General features: G+C 44.1%; 1 protein-coding gene across 1 annotated transcript; it reads right to left on the bottom strand.

The window, feature by feature from the left end:
* Positions 1–239: 239 nt before the first annotated feature.
* On the bottom strand, positions 240–19580 carry LOC310940822 (bromodomain-containing protein 4-like). Its single transcript, XM_083905841.1, has 21 exons — positions 19454–19580; positions 17351–17591; positions 16557–16649; positions 15884–16021; positions 15659–15791; positions 15137–15528; positions 13189–13569; positions 12974–13102; positions 11250–11471; positions 10784–11061; positions 10578–10678; positions 9885–10142; positions 8646–8753; positions 8095–8544; positions 7347–8015; positions 5866–5966; positions 5663–5783; positions 4295–4431; positions 3884–4074; positions 3472–3784; positions 240–2419 (listed from the first exon to the last, which is right to left on the bottom strand). Exons 2-21 carry the CDS (start codon positions 17477–17479, stop codon positions 2354–2356), a joined length of 4410 nt encoding a protein of 1469 aa, XP_083761967.1. The 5' UTR covers positions 17480–17591; positions 19454–19580; the 3' UTR covers positions 240–2353.
* Between the last annotated feature and the right edge of the window lie 1408 nt (positions 19581–20988).

The raw sequence follows: 20988 nt of genomic DNA, 5'->3' as shown, positions 1-20988 counted from the left end.
CCAGTTTTAAGTTGTAACTGGAGCCATAATATGAATGGGAGTGAATGAGATGCCAATAATAAATCTCACGACGACAGCGCCATCCCATGGCCGACACTGGGCAAGAAAAAAAAAGCAATTAACAACAAAAGTTAAGGTTTTTTTTTTTAAAACATTATTTTAATACTTTTTCTTAAAAAAAAAAAAAAAAAAAGTTGTACTCTGAACAAGATGAATCTATTTGACCTCAATGCCTCAGTCACCAACAAACCAACAGGTTGTCCTGGGTAAAAGAAATCAAACGAGAGAAATAAACGCAAAACAATCAAATATGAAAAGGGCGGAGGGAGGGGGGGGGGAGAAATCGATGAAACAAACATAAAAAAAAAAAAGTGATTATATAACTGAAAACACTCAGATATCTGGGTCAAAAAACTACCAAAAACTGGGGGGGGGGGAAAACCCTCCTCCCACTGCCGGGGAAAAACCACGATGGCGCACGACATCCCAAAACAGATACCGTGGGCAACAGGAACATTTAAAATAAGAAGAAACAAAACTATGAACTCGACAAATAAAAACTATTGTACAAACTGTGGAGACGACGACAACGACAGGAGAAGAATAAAGATGATAATAAAAAAAAAGAAACGTTTAAGTGCAGATTCATAGGACAACTACACACTGATGTGGGGGGGGGGGGGGTGGAGGGATGACTCGTCTGCATAATGTCGGGATTTTAAAACAGGGAGAAAATAAAAATTAAATAGCAATTAAAAAAAAACGTAGCCTTTAATATAAAGTGAAAAGAAGATGCATTTTACATGTAAATAAAAAAAATAGAAAAAAAAAAATATCGAATGAACGAATGAACTTGTCAGCACTCGGTAAGATTGGTTTTGGCATAGAGTCGAGGAAAAAGAGAGAGAGGATCGGAGAAAGAGAAGAGAGAGAATCATAAAAAAGTTTTTTTTGTTTTGTTTGTTTGTTTTTTTTTCTTCTTCTTCTTCTTCTTCTTTTTTACAGTAAATTCTACAAAATCAAAAACACAAAGACGAGCTTTGCTCCGCGCAATCCGAGTCCCTCTCGTGTACTTTATCCTTGACATTTCCTTGTGTGTGTGTATATATATATATATATATCATTTATATATACATATATATTCATGTATCTATTAGTTTTTTTTTTCTTTCATATATATATATATATTTATGTGTGTGTGTATAATATGTATAATTTGAAAAGAGGGCAGGGGGTGGAGGGGATTGTTAGCTTACAGGCTAGCGCGCTAAGGCAAAGGACGCACTCTGAAAAACTTCTATTTATTTGTATTTTTTTAAATCGTCACACGCCCAGTGGGAAAGTGTGTGTGTGTGTGTGTGATTTCTTGTACTTGCAGCTTACCGAGGACCAGTGAGGGTTTTTGACCAACAAGGCGAGGTCCTTTTTACGAAGTGGGGACATTTTTTTTACCGGTCCTCACTTTGTTTACGTTGAAATCACTTCCTTAGGTTGCTAAGAAACACGCTTTACTCTTGTTTTTACAAAAACCCGTTTTCCAGGCCGTGGTGTTTCACACACGTTTTGCTCTGGGGCTCCGCCTACAGATATTTTAATGGTACTGCACCCAGATGTCATTCGTGAAGTAGATATTTGGAATTGTGTTGATTTATAAAGTGGAAATGCTGGTCCTCACTTTATCGGCACTCATACCCGGTCCTCACTATGTAGCAAGTACAAGAATGTGTGTGTGTGTGTGATGGCAGCAGGTACGGCGTGGCTGTTATTAGATCATCCACCGCGTCCTGAGAAAAAAAACCACCGACGACAAACCCCCCCCTGCCCGCTAACATTTTAGAAAAACGTCAAATAAAACACGATTAGAAGAAAATCGTAATCTGTGGTTCGTTTCTTCTCTCTTTCACGTAAATTATAACCCAAAACCTCATCATCATCATCATCATCATTATTATTATTGTTCATTTTTCATGTAAAAGAGTCAAGTTGCCGCCCCCTTTTCTTTCCCTCGTCATTATTTTCATGACCCAGAAGCGGTGACCACAAAACACCAGACACCAAAACGTATCTAAGGCTGCAGGAAAAGGGTGTTTTTTTCTTTCTTTCTTTCTTTCCCTGTCACTCAAACCTCCTCCACTTTCTCCATCACAGGACACAAACCAGCTCTTTGTACGACTCGAGGGGAAAAAAGGGGACAGATACTACGAAGTGTACGTGTGTTTGCATTCATATGAGCAGCGACCGTGAATATCAGAGCTTTGAGGTCTATATTATGCATTGTGTATATTTTCTTATATAAGTCTATAGGGGTCTGTCTGTCTGACTGTCTGTCTGTCTCTCACTTCCCGTCGTCCTCTCAGAACAGGTTCTCTTCAAAAATGGCCATCAGGTCACTCTGGAAGTTGATGTCGATGGTGTCGGTCTGTGGAGTTAAAAAACAAACAAGTGTTAAAGGTTGAAAATAATAATAAAGAAAAGTCTATTTTTGAGTAGTGCTGGGCACGTCAGCGCGTTAAAGGCATCAACACTAACGCACGTTAGCGCACGACGCGTTTACGTGACGACTGACCGGAAAAATAACGCTCGATTGTGTAAAACGGGTTTAGCACTAAAAGTAACGCTAAACTTTAAAAACAGAGGCACACATACGCAGTACACAGGTACGCTAGCTATTTGTAGCGCTGCTCTTTTCGTTTAATAGACAGACCGCTCCAGTTCGACTGTAGGCGCGCTAACGCGGCTAACTGGTAAAAGGTGCCTAATCTCTGAATGTGAACATTTTCTAATCTCAGAATGTGAACATTTTCTAATCTCTGTATGTGAACGTTTTCTAAACTTGGAATGTGAACGTTTTCTAATCTCAGAATGTGAATATTTTCTAATCTCTGAGAATGTGAACATTTTCTAATCTCAGAATGTGAACATTTTCTAATCTCAGAATGTGAACATTTCTAATGTCTGAATGTGAACGTTTTCTAATCTTGGAATGTGAATATTTTCTAATCCCTCAGAATGTGAAAATTTTCTAATCTCTGAATGTGAATGTTTTCTAATCTTGGAATGTGAATATTTTCTAATCTCTGAGAATGTAAATATTTTCTAATCTCTGAGAATGTGAATATTTTCTAATCTCTCAAATGTGACCATTTTCTAATCTCAGAATGTGAACGTTTTCTAATCTAGGAATGTGACCATTTTCTAATCTCGGAATGTGAACATTTTCTAATCCCTCAGAATGTGAACATTTTCTAATCTCGGAATGTGAACATTTTTTAATCTCAGAATGTGACATTTTTCTAATCTCTGAGAATGAATATTTTCTAATCTCTCAATGTGACCAATTTCTAATCTCTGAATGTGAACGTTTTCTAACATCTTCTTCCGGTCAGTCGTCACGGAAACATGTCGTGGGTTGACGACGTTAACGTAGCTGGCGCTATTTAAAAAAAAATTAGCTTTAAGTTTGTTTTATACCGCCTCTCTCCTGCGCCGCTCCTGCTCCCGGCGACGCGCCATCTCCCTCTGCTGGTCGAGGGCGTTCTGTGCAGCTGCGGCGGCAGAGGCAGAGGGAGGAGGAGGAGGCGGGGCTTGAGGCTGCGGCGGCGGAGCCTGCGGAGAGTGAGCGGGCGGGGTAGAGGCCGGAGGCGTGGGAGCGAGCGGCGGCTGCTGCTGCTGCTGTTGCTGCTGCTGCTGCTGCTGCTGCGGCTGCGGCTGCTGCTGCTCCTGGCGGCGGCGGGTGTCGTCCTGCGCTCTGCGCGTGTGCTCCATCGGATCGTCGTCGTCGCGGCTACGGCGACGGAGAAAAGAAGAATAAAAAGTCACTTTTGTGCGTCGGGGAGGAAGTTGAAACGGACGAGAAAACCCTCCACTTCCTGCGCGAACCTACCGTAGCTTCCCTTGCTCTCTCCTCGCCTGCTCGGCTTGTGCTTTCAGCTGCCGCTCGCGCTCCTCCTTCTCGCGCGCCGCCCGTCTGAACTGCTCGAAGCTGTCGCTGGACGAGCGCACGGCGGACGCCGGCGTGGACTGCGACCGCTGAGCCAGGCTGGCCCAGGAACCCCTGTTCTTTAACTTCACGTCCTGGGAAGACGAGAAAGAACGCGGGGGGTTGAGGAGCAGTGAAAGAGGCGAAGACGCGATTGAACCACACACACACACACACACACACACACACACACACACACACACACACACACACACACACACACACACACACACACACACACACACACACACACACACACACACACACACACACACACACACACACACACACACACACACACACACACACACACACCTGGGTCTTCTTAGGAGCGATGGGCGTTTTGGGTTCTTGTTTGATTTTGACGTCTTGCTGAGAGCAGGGCGGCGGCGCCGGCGAGTCTAGAAGGCGAGGACCAGGACGAGAACCATCCAGTGGCTTCACATCTAATCCTGAGAGGGACAAAAAAAAAAAAAAAAACGATAATCATTAACGCTTACATTACACACCTTCACTTCCTGGACTGGGGCTTATAAACAATAATGTTGCTGTCAAACGGCTGCTGATACGTTCAGGAGAAAAAGAACCATGTGCTTTTTTGCACATTTTCAAAAAAAAAAAAGTTGTTTTTTTTCTAATCTCTGAATGGGAACATTTTCTAATCTATGAATCTAAACTTTTTTAATCCCGGAATATGAACATTTTCTAATCTCTGAATGTGAACATTTTCTAATCTTTTATTGTGAACATTTTCTAATCTTGGAATCTAAACTTTTCTAATCTATGAATCTAAACTTTTCTAATCTTGGAATGTGACAATTTTCTCATCTCTGAGAATGTGAATATTTTCTAATCTCTCAATGTGACCAATTTCTAATCTCAGAATGTGAACATTCTCTAATCTATGAATGTAAACTTTTCTAATCTATGAATGTAAACTTTTCTAATCTCTGAATGTGAACATTCTCTAATCTATGAATGTAAACTTTTCTAATCTATGAATCTAAACTTTTCTAATCTCGGAATGTAAACATTTTCTAATCTCAGAATGTGAACATTTTTAAATCTCTGAATGTGAATATTTTCTAATCTCTCAATGTGAACATTCTCTAATCTATGAATGTAAACTTTTCTAATCTCTGAATGTGAACATTTTCTAATCTTGGAATGTAAACTTTTCTAATCTATGAACCTAAACTTTTCTAATCTCAGAATATGAACATTTTCTAATCTCAGAATGTGAAAATTTTTTAATCTCTGAATGCGAATATTTTCTAATCAACAGACAACAGAAAACTCGATTAATCGACAGATTACACAATTCTAAAAATAACCGTTAGTTACAGATAAGTCAATCTGGATTGTGAAAACACTGTAACCTTTTCACACAGTTTGGTTTTTACACACTTTGCAGCTTTTTTTTCCCCCTCACGCTGCTATAAAAGCACACATTTAAAGGATTTAACACCCTGTGATTATCTCTTGTTGCTGCTTATAAAACCAACCGTGCTGAGCCAGTTTGCCCTCAGACGTCCACCGTGCTGCCGGGATTATGTCACGTCTGGCACGCGCCTGAAGCACGACACCGAGCATAAACCGGGCGTTGCACTCGTAGAGGTCAAGTACTGCCAGGCGGTGACCCTGGAGGTACCTGACAAGAGGCAAAAGTAGCGTCACACTCACTGTGTTTGTTGTCCTGTTTGTGTGAATCCTGACGCATGACGGGCGCGAAGGGCGACGGCGGCAGAACGGGCGACTGAGGAAGTTTCTCTTCTTTGACCGCCACCAGGTTGGACCTCTGCTCCTGCATTAGAAACACACCTCGGTCATCGATAAGCAGCCTGCATGTTTTCCCAGCTTCTTTCCCGTTAAAGCGCTTCACTCACGTGTTTCTTGGCCTGTGGAGGCGAGTGCTGTCCCACCGAGTGGAACTGAGGCATCTGAGGAGAATGCATCATCAGAGGAGAGGGGCTCTCACGCAGGATACCTACAACGAAGCACGGGGAGTAAATGTTTCAGCCATGACTGACGGAACTCATCCTGGAGGCTTGAGGGGAAAAAAGGATACCTAGCACCACCTCAAGGCCAAACACAGGTATGACACATCATAGAATCATAGTCGGTTTCAAGGAGTGAGTTTCAGTACTTTGTTTTGTCTCTCGTTTAGAGCGTGAGAAATTTTATGTTTACGTCAAATTTGTCAGGGCGCTGAAGCCACATGTTTTGACGTAGAGAAAATCTTGTGACACCATTTATTCATTAACTTGTCGAGAACAAATGGACCGATATTGAAGTGGATAGCTCAACGAGTTTGTTCAAATGCGTAGACTAGACTAGTAGACTTTTTTTTTTTTTCAAAAATGGCCGACTTCCGGGTGGGCGGAGCTAATGGAAGTATGTTAGGAAATAGTTTGTTTTGTTTAAATTTAGCATTTAACACAATTTTGGCCACTTTGTCTGGCGTCAAAAATTCCCAAAACTTGGAAACTTTGGAGTTAGCCGAACACACCTACCAAATTTCGTCCCGACCTGACAAGGTTTTGACAAAGCAGAATTTTAACGTAGTTTTCCTGCCATTTTAACGTCAAACTTGTCTGAGGGCACGCCTTTTGACGTAGAGAAAATCCTTTGACAACATTTATTCATTAACTTGTCGAGAACAAACGGACCGATATCGAAGCGGCTAGCTCAACCGTGCTACGACGAGTTTGTTCAAATGTGTAGACTAGCCGTTTTTGTTTTTCAAAATGGCCGACTTCTGGGTGGGCGGAGCTAATGGAAGTATGTTAGGAATTTATTTGGGATTTGAGAGCAACAAGTGCACCAAGTTTGGTTAAAATCGGAACAACCATGTGCAACTTAGACACGATAGGAATTTTTTTTCCAACCTTTAGCATTTAACGCAATTTTGGCCACTTTCTCTCGCGTCAAATATTCCCAAAACTTTGAAACTTTGGAGTAAACCCAACACACTTACCAAATTTCATCCCGACAACTTTTATTTATTGACTTGCCTAGAACAAATGGACCAAGATCGACGCGGCTAGCTCAAACGTGCTAGGATGAGTTCTTTCAAATGCGTATACTAGTCATTTTTGTTTTTTCCAAAATGACCGACTTCTGGTTGCGGCAGAGCCATAACGCAATTTTGGCCACCTACTCTCGCGTCAAATTTACCAAAAATTCCTCATGAAACTTTGTAGTAAGCCCAATACGACTTTTGTCTGACCATGACCCGACTTCTGGGGGCACTAAAGAGCTCTGGGGATAAGAACAGGTTCACACCCTATGCCATTATCGCATTTTAATGGAAAAAATGAGCACAACGTTGGAGAAAAACACCTAGCATGTTTACTCTTTATCTCACCTGCTGGGAAAGACTCCGCTTTACTCTGCGGCGACGGCTGCTGCTGCTGCTGCTGCTGTTGATGTTGATGTTGATGTTGCTGCATCTGTTGGTGCTGCTGCTGCATCTGCTGAACCTTCTGCTGCAGCGTCACACCCTTCTGCTGCTGCTGCGGCGTCAACGTGTGCGGGAACGGCTGCTGCATGAGCGCGTGGCCCGAGCTGCTGTGTCTCTGCGCCAGGGCGGCGGCGGCGGGGGCGGACGACGTCGCCATGGCCTGCACGTGCAGCGTCGGCACCAGCGGCGCGGGCGAGTGCGTGTGCATCGGCAGGGTCTGTGTTGTGATGGGCCGCGGCTGCAGAGACTGCAGGAAGGTGTGCACCTGGCTGAGGGGCGGGGTCTCCGAGCTGGCCGCCGCCGTCGGCTCCTCGTCGTCCTCCAGCAGGGCCTGCGGAGGCTGAGCCGAGAGGGTGCCCAGGATGCCGTGGGAGGGAGGCGAGGGGACGCGGGGGCGCGGCACGGGCTGCGGCAGCGCGAGGGGCAGCGAGGGTTGCAGCTGCGGCGCGGGGGACGGCGGCAGGGAGGGGAGCGAGGACGGCGGTGGCGGCGGCGGCTGCAAGGGTTTGGGAGGAAGCGGTGCGGCGCGGTTGCTAGGTCTCGACGGTTGCTGGGGAAGGGCGATGTGGATCGCTGCAAAGCAGGAAGACAACGACGGGTTAAAACGGTGCACGGACACTAAATAATCAGAAAAAACCTGAAGAGAACATACCTGGGGAGGGTATGACGGGATGTTGGTTGAGGAAAGGGTGCGTCTCAGCAGGCGTCTGGCTGCTGGGGGGGTTGGTGTTGAGGTGGACAGAGGCCACAGGGACACCAGCAGTAGTCATGGGCGGGTTGGGCTCGGCGTTGGACTGCGTCAGGTGCGGGTTCATGAAGTGCGCCAGAGGGTCGAATCCCGAGTTCAGCAGCTGCGAGGCGTCCAGGGAGGGCGCGGCGACGGGTACAGAGGGAGGCGGCGCAAACGTGGGTTTACACTGGACGACTTGAGGTTGAAGCTGAGGCGGCGGCAGAGGCTGGGGCTGAATCTGAATCTGAATCTGCGGCTGATGCTGGATCTGAGGGTGAGGGGGGACGAGGCCGACGGCGGTGATGAGGGACTGGTGGTGTGGTCTCTTGGGTTCTTTAATAGACGTGTTCTTCTTCTGTTTGGGAACCAGCCCTGCGTAGATTAAAGTATACAAAAACAAATTGGATATTATAATAATAATAAAGCTTAAAACCTCGGCAGCCGTTTCACGTTGTGCGAGTGTACGCGTTTACCATTCTCGCCGTTCTCAGAGTCTTCATTATCCGAGGAGTCGCTGCTGCCCGAGGACGAAGATCCCGTCTTCACCTTTGTCACATTTGTCATTTCCAGAGGCCGATCGACTGTAACACACACGTGGAAACGTTCAGAAAATGAATGTGCTGATGGTGTCCAGGGAAATTAAACACACATATGTATACGTATACATACATATATACACGTGTGTATACATATACATACACACATGCACGTGTGTATACATAACATACACACATGCACGTGTGTATACATATACATACACGCACGTGTGTATACATATACATACACGCACGTGTGTATACATATACATACACGCACGTGTGTATACATATACATACACGCACGTGTGTATACATATACATACACACACGTGTGTATACATATACATACACGTGTGTATACGTATACATGCATACAGGTGTGTATACGTATGCATACATATACATACATATATGTACACATACATACATATATGTACACATACATACATATATGTACACATACATACATATATGTACACATACATACATATATGTACACATACATACATATATGTACACATACATACATATGTACACATACATACATACACATACATATATACGTACACATACATATATACATGTATACACACACACGTATATACACATATCTACACGTCACGTATGTGCGTATACATACATATCTACACATATATACGTATACACACATATATACGTATATAAATATATATACACGTATACACATATATATATATATATACACGTATACACACACACATATATACACATACATTTTTACATATAAATACTGTATATATAGTATAGACACATATATATACATACATATACATATACATACACATACATAAATGTGTATCCGTTGCTTTCCAGTCTAATTTGTGGTCAAAAGAGACAACAAAGACGGTAACCATGGAAACCTCCTCAAGGAGACCAGCTGCACAGTGCTAAAGTAGAATTATTAATAACTGTAATCTGTCGCACAAAGGCCTTTTAAAGCATGATTAATCTCTCCATTGAGAAGTGATGACAGCACTCTCTTTTTTTCTTTGATTACAACAGAAGCTGAAAAACAGGAGCAACTTGCCTTCAAACCCACAGACAGGAAGTCACCGAGCGCTAAAAACAAGACCTTGACACGAAAAAGTCCCCGAGACAAAAGCATTTCAAAAAACAAACAAGCAGCGAGCGTACCTGACTGTTTCTTCTTCTTCTTCAGGCAGCTGGACACGTACTTCTCCAGCTCCCGCAGCGTGGAGGGCTTCAGCGTCTCGAAGTCGATCTCGATCTCGTCCGGGTTGGAGTTCTTCAGCGACGGCTCGCGCGTTTGGATGATGTGCACCACGCGGCCCAGTTTGTCGCCGGGCAGCTTGTTGATGTCCAGGCTGAGCTGGCGCTTCTCCTCGTACGACATCGGCTTGCCTCTTTCCACGGACAGGCCCCCGAAAACATCTGTTAGGGGACGGCAGACGGAGGAGTTTGAAGACGTACGCAAGTTTGGGCTCAAGAAATGTCCTTATTTTTGAATAAAAGCTCTTTTTTTCAATGAATATAACATTAAATGAATCATAAATACACTCTATTCATTGTTAACGTGGTAAACGACTATTCTAGCTGCTGGTTTTTAATGGAATATGTACATAGGTGTATAGAGGCCCATTTGGCTAATGGTGTTAGAAGGCTATTGGATGGTTAGAAAACCCTTGTGCAATGATGTTAGCACAGCTGAAAACAGTTTTATTTGGAATAAAAATCCTTATTTCTAATATTTTCAATGTCTTGACTATATTTTCTATTCATTTTCCAACTCTTTTGATTGCAACCGGTGACCCCAAACTTGTCCACACACACAAAAAAGTACGCCCGACTCGTATCTCGTGCGCGTACCCGTTTCATCCTCTGCTTCCAGGGAGGCTGAAGGGACCAGCGGTGTGGGCCCGGGCGCAGGCGGCGCAGCCGGGCGGCTGTTTTTCACCCCGTCTTTCTTGCTGCGGTTGACAAAATCGTGCGATTAGCGCTCAGACAAAGCCACGACGATAAACGAGATGAGACTCGATAAGGGCGTTATCGGCGCGTTGCCGCGGAAACCTCACCTGGGCTTTTTCCTCTCCTTCTTCACGCTGACCAGCTCCTTGCCGCTCTTGCTCTTCTTGGGAGTCTGCAGCAGCAGCAGCGCGGGCGACGGGGCCTCCGCCGCGTCCTCGACTCCCAGCCTCTTCTTGTGCTTCTCTTTCTTCTTCTCCTTCTCCTTCTCTTTCTTCTCCTTCTCCCTCTCCCGCTCCCTCTCCTTCTCCCGCTCCCGCTCTTTCTTCTTGGGCTTGCTGGCCGGTGGCTGGGACAGCGCTGCCAGCTGCTCGTGGACAGCTTTTAGCTAGAGGACGAGACGGAGAGAAAGCACACACACAATTGTGATGTTAAGAGAGGAAAAACGAGAGGCGGGACGATGTTGCTTCTCTGTGTCTCAGCAGTTACCCAACGTTCGGTAAAGCTGCTCTGCATGGCCCACCCACCTGTTGTGTCTCATAAGCCTCCCTCCCCCTTCATTTTCCATCCTCTAACCTGTTCCTGTAACTCGGCCAGTCGCTGCGTCCGCTCGTGGTCCGAGTGTCCGCCCGAGGACTCGGACTCGGAGGAGCTGGAGCTCTCGTCCTCCGAGACAGCGGGAGGAGGCGGGGCTTGTCGCGTGGAGGGGGCAGGGTGGAGGGCCGACGACGGGGTGGGAACAGGAGTGGTCTCCTCTGGCTCGTCGGGCATTTTCGCAAAGCGCATTTCAAACACGTCCTGTCGAGGGGAAAAGGTCAAAGGCAGGAGACGCTGTCAACCAGAGATATTGTTATCATGCAGAGCTGCTACTAACGATTATTTTCGTAATCGAATTAATCTGACGATTATTTTCTCCATTAATCGTTTGGTCCAGAAAATGTTAAAAAAACATAACCTAAACCTAAACTATTCAGTTTGAATGATTTCTTTCGTTATGTGGAGCAAAGAAACGAGGAAAATATTCTAGTGCTGGGCACTAGCTTAACGCATGACGCGTTTCCATGACGACTGACCGGGAAAAGTCGCGCGTGACGTCGTGTTTACGTGCCGCGACACCGGAATCCAGGCACCGTTTACCAGTTAGATCCATTAGCCCGTTTAGCGCCGTTAGCACTGCCTACAGTGGAACTGGAGCGGTCTGTTTATTAAACGAAAATAGCAGCGCTACAGAAAACGTTGATGGTACGTACCCGTGTTACTGCGTATGTGTGCCTCTGTTTTTTAAAGTTTAGCGTTACTTTAGAGACTCATTTTAACAATCACCGCGCGTCTCCTTCCGGTCAGTCGTCATAGAATCGCGTCACGCTCTAACGTTGACGCCATTATCCGCTGCTATCGCGTTAGCGTGGCCAGCACTGAAATATTCACATTTAAGAAGCTACAACAATCAGAAATCTTGTTTTAATCATGAAAAAAGATTCAAACCGACGAATCGATTATCAAAATAATTAACAATTTATTAAGTACTAGATTAATAATTGATTTGTTTTAGCGCTATAATCACGTAAGAGCTGAAACGAGGTCAGGCACCGTTTACCAGTTAGCTCCATTAGCTTGTTTAGCGTCGGTTAGCGAGCCTACAGTGGAACTGGAGCGGTCTGTTTATAAAACGAAAATAGCAACGCTACAGAAAATGTTAGCGTACCTGTGTTACTGCGTATGTGTGCCTCTGTTTTTTAAAGTTTAGCGTTACTTGAGAGACTGATTTTGACAATCGCTAACGCTAACGTTGACGCCATTATCCGCTGCTATCTGCTATTGCGCCCAGCACTAAAATATTCACATTTAAGAAGCTTAAACAATCAGAAATCTTGTTTTAATCATGAAAAAAGATTCAAACCGACGAATCGATTATCAAAATAGTTAACAATTTATTTAGTAATAGATTCATAACTGATTTGTTTTAGCGCTATAATCATGTAAGAGCTGAGCTGAAACGATTAATCGATTACTAAATTAATTGTCAACTATTTTGATAATCGATTAATCGGATTGAAACAAGATTTCTGATTGTTTTAGCTTCTTAAATGTGAATATTTTCTTTGCTCCACATAACAAAGAAATCATTAAAACTGAATAATTTTGGTTTGTGTGGACAAAAACAAGACGTTCATTTCCAGGTTTTTTAATTTGATGACATTTTATGGACCAAAACGATTCATGGAGAAAACGATAGACGGATTAATGGCTCTAATCTGCTGCTTACGTCTCTTAATCACGGTGATAGATTGGTTGCTGACCTGTAATTTGCGCGCCATGCCAACGACATCATGGTCCGGAGGATTGTACTTGTAACAGTTGGAGAACATCAACCGGACGTCGGCCGCAAACTCCTGAGCGTCTCTGTACTGTTTGTTGTCCAGCTTTTTCTGAAGGAGGAGACAAACAAACCTCAAATTGAGCCAAATCACCAAATAAATCCAAATGCATCCTTGATCCTAAGAAAAAAGGTCACCTTGATGGTGCTGAGATCCATGGGATGTTTGATGATGTCGTGGTAGTCGTGCAGACCGAGCGCCTTCGTGTCGACGGGTTTGTAAAAAGGCCAGGCGTGCGCCACGTGCTTCTTGGACAGCATCTCTCGGACGAGGCGAGCGCAGAAGCGCAGGTGGTCCTGGCGCTTCGGCGTCGCCAGGCCTCCTCCCGTCTCCAGGCCGGCCACGAGGTGATGCTGCTGGGAGTCCGGCTGCGATACGTCCCTTTTGGGGAGCTTCGGCGGACGGTTGTTGTTCTCCCGACGCGGCCGAGCCTCCGCGGACACGGGCGACGATTCGCTGAGCTGGTCGTTGGCCGTCGGCGTGGTGGTGTCTGCTTTCCTCTTCTGGCTTTTCCTTTGCTGTTGGGAGCATCGGCGGGAGGAACACGACACAGAAACGCACATCTCTTAGCACAGGGGTTGTGATAATAATGAAGTGATAACAATCAACAAGTAATGACATTTACGAGGTTCACTGAATGCACCTCTAAGCTTGGCGCTGCAATGCTCACACAAGCCGTCAGGCAATTCATTTTTAACCCTAACCCATAAAGCGTTTTGCATTGTGATTAGAGCTGAAACGATTAATCAATTAATGGATTATTAATCAATTACTAAATGAATATTTTGATAATCTATTAATCTGTTTGAAGCTGATTGATTTTTGATTGTTTCAGCTTCTTAAATTTTAATATTTTGCGCCACGTAACAAAGAAATCATTAGAATTGAATCGTTTTGGTTTGTGACACATAACGAGACATCATTTCCAGGTTTGACAAACACAGAATAACGGTTTTTTTTACATTTTATGGACCAATCGATTAATCTTACAGATTAATTTGTAGATTACGAAAATAATCGTTAGTTGCGGCTCTAGCTGTGATAATAATGTGATAACAACTAACAAGCCTGCATGTGTGCTTGCATAAGTAACGGTATTTACAAGGTTCACTGAATGCACCTCTAAGCTTGAGCTGAAACGATTAACCGATGAATGGATTATTAATCGATTACTAAATTAATCGTCAGCTATTTTGATAATCGGTTTGAAACCGATTGATTTCCGATTGTTTCGGCTTCTTCAACGTGAATATTGTCTGCGCCACGTAACAAACGGAACCGTTTTGGTTTGTGGACATAACATAACGAGACATTCGAGAACATCGTCCTTTCCAGGTTTGACAAACACAGAATAACGTTTTTTTTTTTTTTTTACATTTTATGGACCAAACAATTAATCTAGAAAATAATCAACAGGTTACTCAATTTGAAAATAATCGTTAGTTGTGATCATGAAGTGATAACTAACAAGCATGCACGTGTGCTTGCACTAGTAATGGAATTTACAAGGTTCACTGAATGCACCTCTAAGCTCGACTCTGTGTGTTCTGCATTGTTTCTTTCTTTGACAGCTTTGTTATGAATCATTGTCTCTAATTGAGGAAATTATAGGCAAAATGTGTACTTAGCGTGCTGCTAACCCATCATGCATAGTCAGGGTCCACATATGTCAAACTCAAGGCCCGGGGGCCAGATGTGGCACGCCACGTCATTTTATGTGGCCCGCGAGTGATTGATCGGTCTTAAAAATCTGTGTTAAAATAGGTCTATGCTGCTTTACGGGCGTGCGTTGACCACAAACTACATTTCCCACAATGCACGACCAGGTTACATCTATAATGCATCATGTTTGTAACTTGAATAAGTAATAAATACAGAAAGTTATTTAGCAAATATGTTACGGAGTAGTTCCCTTTTTACATTATATTTGGTTACATTTATTCTGTATGACAGTTACACCTGGCCCCTTTGAGGGTAACCATTAAGCTGATGTGGCCCTCAGAGTTTGACAGCCCTGTCCTATCGGATATTCAGCTAAAACAATTGATTACCTCGAGTCGTAACCATGACAGTTTGATTCCTTACCTTAATGAGGGCAGGGGAGCTCTGTAGCATCGGGACAGTGTGGAGGCCCGGGTGTGTCAGGGCTGGAGGAGGAACCGAGGTCAAAGCTTGGGCCAGGACATCCGGAGTCGAGACGGGGAATGGGTTTCCCAGGTGGGTGTGGGAGGTGGGCGTGGGGGGCACGCGTGGGGGAGGCTGAGGCTGGGATATCGGATGGGATATCGGATGGGATATCGGATGGGATATCGGATGGGATATAGGATGGGATATAGGATGGGATATAGGATGGGATACAGGATGGGATACAGGATGGGATACAGGATGGGATATCGGATGGGATATTGGATGGGACATGGGCTGGACCTGAAGGGGGGACGACGACTCTTGGCCTGAATCTGAGTGAATTATCAGAGCTGGAGAGAAATTAAAAAGAAAAAGAGAGACACATTTTTAAGTCAAGGATGAAAATGAGTCCAACTTGAGTCTGCGTTACTGTTAATAAAACAAGGTTTCAATTGATAGACGGCATTTAAAGACTCGTACCGCTCTCCCGCTGTGCACCGCGGCGTCCCTTGGACACCACAGCGATCTCCTGCTCCTCCTGCGGCATCTCCGTGATCTTCTGGAGAAAGAGCTTTTCCAAGGCCTCCGCCATCAGGACAATGTCATCCCCCGGCTAAAGATGAGACGGATCAACAAAAACATGTAAACAGGTCTAGAAGCCATCAGGTTTATTTGGAGTCATCAATGTGGCCGATGTTGACCGACCTTGTTGTATATGTAGCAGTTTGTGAACATCGTGTTGAAGTCATGGATACACTCCTGGGCGTTCCAGTAGTAGTTGCTCTCCAGGCGCTTTTTTATCGTGCCCATGTCCATGGGCGTCTTGATGATCTTATAGTAGTCCTTGAAGGAAAGGCAGGTGGAGACGGATCGTTAAAGGAGCAATCGTCGCGCGGATGAAGCAAAATGAAGGAAACAGCGAAACAAACAGCTTGAACGCGTCATTTGCCATCTGTAATGTAAGCTTGAGGCGTGTAAGACATTAGTAGCACCCCCACATTAAATGAATCTGAGGTGTGGATTTAATCTCGAGCTGAAAATAACAATTGAGGACCATAGAGGAAACCTAAAATCTCTGATTTACAGTATCGGTTCTCTTTCATAACCAAGCACAATTGGTACGGAATATGAAAAAATCTGCAAATGAATCGATACTGAACTGGAACAAATCGAATTCAGGAGAGAAAATTCTGACGCATCCATTTATAATCCAATCACAGCTTCCAGAGTCGTAACCCGATTGAATCACGAGGCACCTTGAGATTCCCGCTCGTGCTTTATCAGCACACAACAGCCACTGTCACAATGCCGTTTGTGTGCAAATGTGTGGATAATCACCACTGATGAAAAGACACAAAACAGACGACGCGGGACTTACTGGCAAACCGAGTTTGATGGCGTCTACGGGAGACTGGAAGGGCCAGGCAAAGTGGTGCTTCCATAATGTCTTTAGCACCACTTTATTCAAGTACTGGAAAAAGAGCAGAATCCAACAAATAATAATAATAAAAAAAAAGTCAATGAAATTCCAAGTCCAAATGCAAACAGTACCGTTCAAACGTTTGGAGTCACTTAGAAATGGCCTTATTTTTGAAGGAAAGCCTCTATTTTTTTTTAGAATTTTTTTTTTTTGAAATGTTGAGAAAAAAAAATAAAAATGTGAAATTTTGAGAATTTTTTTGTAAAAATTTTGAGATTTTTTTTTGAAATTTTGAGAAAAAAATGTTTTTGGGAAAATTTGAGATTTTTTTTTTTTTTGAAATTTTGAGAATTTTTTTTTTTTTTTAATGTCCTCATTTTTGAATGAACATCATTTTTTTATGAATATAACATTAAATTAATCAGAAATGCACTCTTAACAACTATACATTGTTAATGTAGTAAACGACTATTTTAACTGCGACTATTTTAGCTGCATTTCCAGTGTTCTAATGGTACATTGTGTTCGCTAACTGCGTTAGAAGGCTATTGGATGATTAGAAAACCCTTGTGCAATGATGTTAGCACAGCTGAAAACAGTTTTGCTGGTTCTTAATGGTCAAAGTCTTGACTATTTTGCAACTCTTTTGATGAATAAAAGTCTGACTTTTAAACTGAAATTTGCATGGGTGACCCCAAACCTTTGAACGGCCGTGTAGAAAAATTATGCGTATAAAGAGTATAAGAACAAACCTGTAGTTGGTTGGTCTGTCGTTTGGGTCTGGAGGAGCCGCACATTGCAGGAGGTGGAGGGCTGAAGGGAAGAGGCGGTGGGGCAGAGGGAGGGTTCTGGCTGCTGCCTGCCTCCAGTCCGTCCCCCATCGCAGTGGCGGGTCGCAGTGACTGAGCCGACAGTTTAGGCAGACTGGACCTGGCAGGGGCAGGTGGGACAGGGGGGAGCCCCCTCAGGCCATTACACTCCTCACTGGACTCTCTGGAAGGACCGAGGAGAAATACAGACACTATCGATGTTGTTGTTGCGAGTGCGGCGTTTGCTACGGCGTGATCTCGAGCGCAGCTCAGGCCACATTTGAGAACGTTGACCGCACGCGACACAGCTAACGATAACTATTTACGTAATCTAACCATTGCGCTTCATTTCATTTTTTTTTCTGCGTAAGGATGAAGCACCACAGCAGTTCAAGCACCCTGCCAAAACAGCCCTGTTCAGAACGCTCGGTTTAGTGGCATGTCTGCAAGTCCACCTTAAAAAAAAAAAAGGACAACGAAACTTAAGGGACAGGAAATGACACCAGCCAAAGAGGCTACTGGGAGCTAACAGCAGTTAGCATTTGGAAAAGTTGCAGGCTCTCGCAGGCACATTGCTCGTTCAACTGTAGGCGCGCTAAAGGAGCTAACGGAGCTAACGGAGCTAACTGGTAAACAGAGCCTGGGGTCCGGTGCCGCGACACGTAAAAATTGCGTCTTTTCCGATCAGTCTTCATGGAAATGCATCATGCGTTAGTGTACGTTAACGTCGTTAGCGTTTTTTTTTTTACAAATAGGGAGATTTCAGCCAAAACATTGGCAAAATAACCAGGCCAAAGCATCCCTTGGGGTACAATGGTACAGTATGGTCAGGGTGGAACTACACCAGCTCCAGTAAGAGTCAATATCATACGACTGGCTTTTTTAATTTGTCCAAAAAAATGCATGGCATTTGCAGCAGAGCACATTACATAATTTCTTTTTTTATGCAAGAACAGCCTCACCCATGTTGGCCGCTGCCACAAATGGAATCCAACTCTGTGGGAACCACATCGCTATCACGTCCACTCAACAAGGGGCGGTTTCCTCGCGAACTCGTCAATTATCTTTTCCGTCTCGTTGCTATTGAATAAGGTCACTTCAGCTTCAAAGGCACTGGCATGGGCGAGTTGGACAAACCTGGGCGAGGTGGAGGTTTTCAAGACCGCTCAGACAGGATTTGAATATTTAATGTCTTACTTTCTCTTTTTTTGTTTGTCTTAAAATAGAGACGCTGCATCAAGGACGTTTCTGTTTGAAGAAAAAAAATGCGTTCTGGACAGACAACAATATGACAGATGTGAATCTCTTGGAATAAGCCGTTAATTGCAGCCGATCATGAAGACTTAAAGTAGTATAACCCTAACTCAATTACTTCATACACTATATAGTATTTATTACAATCAGACTAGTAGCCAGTTTATAGCTGAAAGGAACTTGAAAACAACAACAACGCAGCTCCAAAAATGGCGTGAAAAGAAAAAAGTACGTGGATAAATTGCTCAAACGAGCTAACGGCGGTTAACGTCGGCAACGTTAAACGCACATACCGCTGTTTACGTGCAGCGGCCCCCGGAGTCGAGGCACCGTTTACCAGTTACCTTCCGTTAGCTCCTTTAGCGTCGTTAGCGCGCCTACAGTCGAACTGGAGCGGACACGTAAGCACTTTAGGGGAAGGCGATATAGAAATAAGAATGATGATGTGTTGGCTGAAATCTCCATATTTATACTAGTGCTGGGAACATTAGCGCGCTAACGGCGTCAACGTTAACACATGACGCGTTTCCATGACGAATGACCGGGACGTCGCGCTCGTCGCGGGGGGTGCAGGCACTGTTTACCAGTTAGCTGCGTTAGCTCCTTTAGCGCGTCTACGGTCGAACTGGAGCGGAACGAAAAGAGCAGCGCTACAAATAACCAGCGTACCCGTGCATTGCGTATGTGTGCCTCTGTTTTAGCGTTACTTTAGAGACTCATTTATAACAAATCGGTATTGTATCATGATAAAATATCAAAAAAATGATGACCATCCTTTTCCGGTAGACTTACATGTTTGTAGCCGTGCAGCTGTGGTCTATTTTAATTGCGAGATCATAGCTCAGTTGGTGAGGCGGCGATTTCCTGCGGTAACCGTCGAGGTTTGTCGGTGAACAGTGAACCACCGTGGAGGGGTGGGTTTGTGGGGGCAAGGAAACTGTCAACACCTGTGATGGAGACATGAAAACACGCTACCAGGTAAGAGTTCACACATTATTTTAAAGGAATGACCATTTTCTAAAAAAACACGTTTTGTCCACAAAGCAAAATTGTTCCGTTTTAACGGTTTCTTTCTTATATGGAGCAAAGAAACCAGAAGATATCCGCATTTACGAAGCTGAAAAAATCAATTATCAATATCATGATTCATTTAGTAATGGATTAATAATTGACTCGGCGTGTGTGGCGGACCCTAAACGACAGTAATAATGGTATGAATTGTTATTACGACATAGCTGTTTGCACCACTGCTGTGCTTTAGCGGAGCTTTCCCTCTCACCACCCCCCCCCCCCCCCCCCCCTTCTCGGAGTGAAACTTAACAGCAAGTGAATAAAAGAAAGTGGCATTTCGATTCACCAACAATCAGAGTCAATTAATATGGAAATGAGCTGCCATTATGCGCAGTATAATGTGTTGTTTTTGGGCAATGTTTTGCACGTTATCTTATCTTCTCTGAAGATTGACTGTGTGAGAGCGTTTTTCACCATTTACTGGGACGAAATACAACGGACCCTGACCTCGAGCCTCGAGTTCCGAGATTACTTCGAGCCGGTGAAGGGTGTCTGAATGAGGACAGCAGAAGAGTTGCCTGTGTTAGCGTACGTCTACGTCTTCATGATAACATGCGGTGGTGTCCTGTGCTTCGCTGGACGTGCATAACATTCCGTAACGTGGCATTGTTATCGAATAATTCACCGCAAATACTACAGTATATTATAGAAAGCAATTTCACGGGTGTCCAACTGAAATGACCTGGGGGCCAATGAGGACCTAGTCTGGTCAAGAGGGGTTTAGTCTAGAGCAGGGGTGTCAAACATACGGCCCGTGGGCCAGAACCGGCCCGCCAGAGGGTCTAATCCGGCCCGCAGGATTAGTTTGTTGTTGAAATACTATACAAAACTACCTTTGTGATGTGTAAATTGTAAATTTAGCGTTATTTTCTCATATTTTGTCAAAAAGGCATTTCATTAAATGTAAAACAAAAGGGAAAAAACTCAAGAGTTCTCATTGTTCATATGTTATTATGCTATTATTTTATTGGTCCGGCCCATTTGAGATCAAATTGCGCTGCATGTGGCCCCTGAACAAAAATGAGTTTGACACCTCTGACTGGTCTAGAGCATGTGTGTCAAACTCAAGGCCCGTGGGCCAGATGTGGCCCGCCACGTCATTTTATGTGGCCCGCAAGTGATTAATTGGTCTTAAAAATCTGTGTTATAATAGGTCTACGCTGCTTTGACCATAAACTACATTTGAGAAAATTAGAAAACACACACAATATTCCATCCTGATATCGAAATTAAAGCTTTTTTTTAATATATGGAAT

This window comes from Microchirus variegatus (assembly GCF_963457635.1).
Source record: "Microchirus variegatus genome assembly, chromosome: 19".
NCBI classification, from domain to species: domain Eukaryota; kingdom Metazoa; phylum Chordata; class Actinopteri; order Pleuronectiformes; family Soleidae; genus Microchirus; species Microchirus variegatus.
The sequence above is the reverse complement of the archived record's forward strand: the minus strand, read 5'-3'. Positions and strand labels throughout refer to the sequence as shown.